The 5859-nt window shown below is 39.0% G+C and overlaps 1 protein-coding gene across 2 annotated transcripts in view; it reads left to right on the top strand.

The window, feature by feature from the left end:
- The window catches only part of Meis1 (Meis homeobox 1), a 135908-nt gene that overhangs the window by 70578 nt on the left and 59471 nt on the right, over window positions 1-5859 (top strand). For both annotated transcript variants that reach the window (XM_004636144.2, XM_004636141.2), the window contains exon 8: window positions 4138-4283. In XM_004636144.2, the coding sequence (XP_004636201.1) occupies window positions 4138-4283 (146 nt within the window). The remainder of the gene's footprint in view (window positions 1-4137; window positions 4284-5859) is intronic.

The raw sequence follows: 5859 nt of genomic DNA, 5'->3' as shown, positions 1-5859 counted from the left end.
TTTTGTTTTGTAAGTCTTCAGTTATCCACAGTCTGCACTGGTGCACAAATATTAAACAGAAAATTCCAGAAATAAACAATTGATCATTTTCAGTACCTTTTGTAACAGTATGTTGTTATAGTTATTCCTTTTTATTAGTTATTAATCTCTGTAATTTACAAAGTGAACTTTACCATAGATTTGTGTATAGGAAAACACATAATATGTATAAGGTTTGGTGCCATGCCTTGTTTTGGACATTCATAGAATGTCTTTGACCATCTTTCTGTGGAGAAGGGGAGATGACTGGAGAGAGAGAGAGAGAGAGAGAGAGAGAGAATATGAGGGGGAAGAGAGAGAATGGGGAGAGAGATAGAGAATGGGGGGGAGAGAGAGAGAGAGAGAGAGAGAGAGAGAGAGAGAGAGAGAACGAGCAAGCCAGCCAGTATTCCTTCAGTGGAGGGAGGAAGGGGACCTGAATGGTGGTCTTATTGGAGCCCAGGAAGTGGCAAGGAGTGGATTTCTGCATTCGAAGGATCTGTTTGTGCAGCCAGCATGTGCCCAGGGCCCGCCGGCTGCCTCTGCATAGCCAAAGGCCATTTCCAGGAGCCTCTGGCCCCTCAGTCACTGGCCTACTAGTTAATTGCCACACGGACTTCATGACACATGGGCAGATAATATGACATTTTCGGTTTCTGTCACTAGCAAACGCCACAACGTTGCTTGCACTAGTTGCTAAGAAGCTGTCAAAAACCATTAGCAGTTGGCTAAAGTTGCCCTATGGCATTTCCTCATAGCATCAGCAAAATGAGCATAAATCACCCACTGGAGCCTACTGCTATCCTAATGAGGCTGTAAGCTTGTTTATGGACTAGCATCATTTTTATGATTATTTCCACCTTTTCAGTTTGCCTTCATTTGGCGGCAGAAGAAGTCAGCTCCAGGAATGAAGTCACTGCTGACATTTTACAAATGTGGTTCAGAGCTGCTGCCTGCTGCCGTGTGGTCGGCCGGCGGTTTTCCAAGTTTGTTTAGTGATCTTAAAAATAAAAAAAGGAAATAAATCCTCCAGAGACTGCATAGAGGTGACTGTATCAAATTGCAGAGTGAATGGAAATGCTAAAGGTACAATTGACCATTTAGACTGTCCTCTGAGGTCGAGACGTTCTGAGATCAATTTTCAATTTTCGAAAGTGGAAGAGGTTAAACAATTTATTAAAATCTCTGAAAGTGTTTGCTTTTAGAATAGTCTGTTTTATTATGCTCTTCTCCTTCCCCATCTTCTCCATTTCCCTAACTGTGTCGGAAAGGAGCAGGGTTTATTGTTTTAGGCTTTTCTGAACATGCACCAGTATTTACACTGGATTGAAAGCATTTGCTTCCAATGAAAATCTTGTCTTAGATTACAACCCAGCAGTGTAATTTCCCTCCCAGATGGGAGTAAAGTAGCTGTATTTGCCTAAAAACAGTAGGAAGAACAAACTGTGCATTAAGCCAAGGCTGTTTTTGGCTTGAGCTAATGATGTAATAGAACCCTTTTATTCGGGAGAGGTCACTGCCAGGGACCGAAGGGGGTGATCTGGCTCCTGCTTGAAAGGTTTCTCCATTGTATGTACATAAGTCTTCACTTAAAAAATTCTGTTCCTAATGCTTCTGCTTTCATACAGCAGAAATAAACAGGAAAGGTTCTGGTGAGTGTTACACATGGAATGCAGAAAGCCTTGCTCTCCTAATGGAGTATATAATTCAGGTGCCCTCCAGGCACGCTTTCAGGAATTCTTTTGCCTGAGGTAATGGGGAGCTAAGGCTGCTTTAAGGCCTTGATTATCTATTGATGCACAAAGCTGGAAAAAAGTCATCTCCACTGGATTATAGTAGATATTTCCATAAATTATCAATGAATTCTCTTCTAGGCAGGCACTAGGCATTGCTTACTAAATTAATCTGAGGGGGTTTGAGATGGATAAGAAGGCTATTTTTTTTTAAACAGGTGGAAAATAATCGTGAAGAGGTAGGGGAAAGCAGAAATGTTAGTTTCGAAGTGTTTCATGTTTAATCAATGATCAAGTAATGTATTTATTTTCCTTGGTTACCTTTTGCATATTGAAAATGGATTAGCCCATGGAAATTTAAAATCTTTGGAAGTGTTTTCTTTTCTCATGTTTCTTTAATGAATTGTTATTTTATATGGTGAATTGCTTCTCTGTATAAAAAGCCTCTTTAACTACTGGACTTTCAAAGAATTTATTAGGCAAACCCAAGGGGATTTCTCATAAAACACTCCGTTATGCAAATAAAGACGTGGGTAGGGTGGGCGGGGCACTGATTTAAGGATGTGGGTGTCTCATCCAGTTCAGCCCCCAAAGCGCCAAGTTACAGCCACGTGACCTTGAACGAGTCACAAAACAGATTTCTTCACTGATGCAGTGAAGGCTTTAGAATCGGGGTCTTCATGATCTTTTCTAGTCAGAACTCCGGCTTTGATTCTGCAGCACTTTTGACAATGCATATTGACGATTAGAAATATAATACAATTACGGGCTTTAATAAAAGCTTAAACTCGGAAATATCTGTACAGATTTTATATTTGTGGCGTATCCTACAATAACAGCAGCAATATTCAAATTAGTCTGATCCTCAGCCTGTGAAATTTTTCAAATCTAGCTCAATATGTCAAGGCAATTAAAAAAAAAGTTGGGGAGCACCTTTTTGCACAACCCCCCAGGGAACTGGCTTGAGCTCCTGAGGCAACTGTTAAGAACAACTGATGAGTTACAACACAACTCCTATAAATTAGGCTGAGTAACTGAAATCAAAATACAGACTTCTTTCTTAAGTAGGACCTCACAAATAGACATGAAAAATACACAAGTTCATGAACCTGTGTAAATGAATCTGAAGCTATTTCCAGCAGTCACTGGGAAACTTGTCAGGCCAAAGTACCAGGTTCTCTGGGCTGTGTAGGTGCTCTCCCCAGTGACGTAGTAAGCCAGTGACCGTGCTCCAGGGCCCCTGTCTACGCCTGGCTTCTGGAGCTCTTCTTCCTGGGCTTAAGTCGACCTGTTCATGCTAAATGCTAGTAGCTTCACTGGAGAGTGTGGCCCCAGGCAACTCCACAGGAGAGAGCTGGGCCGAAGCTTAGCTACTTATGTGTGGGTTGAATCCATTGTTGTTGTTTCTTTTGATTTTTGTTGCCAATACGGAAAATATTTACTTCCCATTTGGACCTGGTGGCTTATTTTGGACACTGTCAGGTGTCCATGAGTGGAAATTTCATTTTTTTCTTATCAAATATGACACTGTAAAGGAATACTATTATTTTATTTCATGGTATCACATAGCCAACATATTTTCTAGAAAAAAGCCACCCTACTTTAATGTTTTAACAAAAATCAATTTTAAAAAATGATCCTATAAAAAAGAATATGTTACTGGGTGACATTTCAGTGACAAAAATTTAAACTTAGACTTTTGGACACTGCTTGTGTTGTTAGTGTAATATGATTCCAGTTTATTGTTTATTTAGCATTACTTTATTTCATTTAAATAGTAATTGTTTTCTAATTAAAGTGCTAGGCTGTTTCCCTTACTAGACTTAATGCTTTCTATTATAAGAAAATTTATATTCTATCAGAAATATTCCCATGTCAAACAGCTCATATGATGGATTACCTACATTTCTCCATCTTAGTTTAAATAGTCTCGAGATAAATCACTGGTGGAAATAGTTGATATCTTAAATGTATCCTCTTACAAGTTGATGTCAATGACTATATGTGGGATCCAAACACCCAAGTAGTGACAGCATCCCTGGTATGGCTGCCATTATATATTTGACTGCCCGGTAGAGTCACACATAATGTGTCTTAGTTATACAGATTGGAATAATTACCATGGCAACAAGGCCACAAAAGACATTGGATATGTCCCTCCATTTCCTTCAACTGTTAGCACTGTTCTTTGGAAGAATTCTTTAGACCTGATTACTTTTGAGTCTAGGTCTTGTTCTTTCTCTTTGTCTTGGAAAAAAAAAAAGTACCAAAGAAACAATGAATCATTTGAATTGCTCTTTTGGTTTTGTTTATATCCAAAGGCATTCTATTTGAATAAAGCATGTCAAGGTAGCATCAGTCAAAATTTGATTCACTATGTTTGCAGGTGATGGCTTGGACAACAGTGTAGCTTCCCCCAGCACAGGTGACGATGATGACCCTGATAAGGACAAAAAGCGTCACAAAAAGCGTGGCATCTTTCCCAAAGTAGCCACAAATATCATGAGGGCGTGGCTGTTCCAGCATCTAACAGTAAGTGGATTCTAACTGACATATGTAAACTAAGTTTGGGCAATGACCAGTTTTGGTAGAGGAAAAAAAAAAAAAAAGAATGATCCCTCTTGACTTGGAATATTTCATAAATCACTGTATTATCACACAGTTTTTACCGGAGTGTTAGTTCTTGTTTCCTAGCTCCATACCTCAAATAAGGAATTTTGTTTGAAGCTCTCTATTGCAATTTTGTTAACTTTCTTAAGTTATAAGGCTTAGGAGTCTGTGTACACTTGTGATTTTCCGTATGTATGTGAATGACGTTGCTTTTGCCAAGTGTGATCCTGACGCATTTAGAACCAACCACTACCCAAAAGAAAGTAAGATGAGTCAGGAAAGACTTCATATCGTTAGTGAGGGCTTCGGTGGACCTTAATAAAGAATGGTTCACAAAATCTTAAATCCAGTTGCAGTAGCAAGATGATCGCATCATTTTCTGTGAAGTGGCTTGCATGCACCCGATTCCATTACAAAATATCCCTGTGAGTCAGAGCTCCCAGTGAAAGTTGTCCCTGCATTTAGAACTGTAAAGGAAAACAGCACTATATAGTCACTCTTCCTGTGTAGTCCCTTGTGACTTTTCAAGCAGAGTAACAGTTTATATTGTCTGTGAGCACTGCTGTTTTCACTGTAGGAATTCTCCTGGAGATGTGAGAAACTAGAGAATTGGGCTTTATGCCACTGGGGGATTTGTTTTGTTTGGTTATTGTTCTGAATGAATATCATGTTCAAAATATTTATAACCATAATATTTTGGTGGATATTTTTATAAGTGCATGCAGACTTAATGGCATCTAAAGAAGGCAAAATGAAAACTTATAGACAAAATAATATTTTTAAATTCAGCAAAACTATTGACCAGATTTTCAATATTCAAAATAAAGGATAAATTTAAACAGGTTATAGTATCACTACATAGATGAATGAATGTTAAAAGCTTTTGCTATTTTTTAAATGTTAGGAGCACATCTTTTATGTTATTTTTAACTGGCTTTGCTTTCTTTAAAAATCATTTCCCCCTTAAATATCAGTGTTAATTCCACATCATCACAAACATTTCTGTAGACAGTGAGCTCTCCTTTACTCACTTTCCAAGTCATGTGACTCATGAGTTGTCCTGATGCAGAGAGATAAACTCAGACTATCTGAAGCCTAACTTGGTTCTTCTCCTCTGAGTAGGGGCTATGCCTTCGATAGTACTTAAAGGTATAATTTAATATATATTTTCCAGTATTGGTGAACAAAATAAAAACAGAGCAGCAGGAGGAGGGAGGGAGAGAGAGAGGGACAGAGAGAGACAGAAACACAGACACTAACAGAGACAGAAAGAGACTGAGTCAAAGAAACAGAAAAAGACGGAGAGAGAGAGAGAGAGAGAGAGAGAGAGAGAGAGAGAGAGAGAGAGAGAGACAGAGACAGAGACACAGAGAGACAGAGACAGAGAGACAGAGACAGAGACAGAGACACATACAGAAACACAGAGAGAGAGAGACAGACAGAGACAGAGAGACAGAGATAGAGAGACAGAGACAGAGACACACACAGAAATAGAGAG

This window comes from Octodon degus, unplaced genomic scaffold, assembly GCF_000260255.1.
Source record: "Octodon degus isolate 3935 unplaced genomic scaffold, OctDeg1.0 scaffold00078, whole genome shotgun sequence".
Classification (NCBI taxonomy): domain Eukaryota; kingdom Metazoa; phylum Chordata; class Mammalia; order Rodentia; family Octodontidae; genus Octodon; species Octodon degus.
Note: the sequence above shows the minus strand (reverse complement) of the source record. Positions and strands in the feature narration are given on the sequence as shown.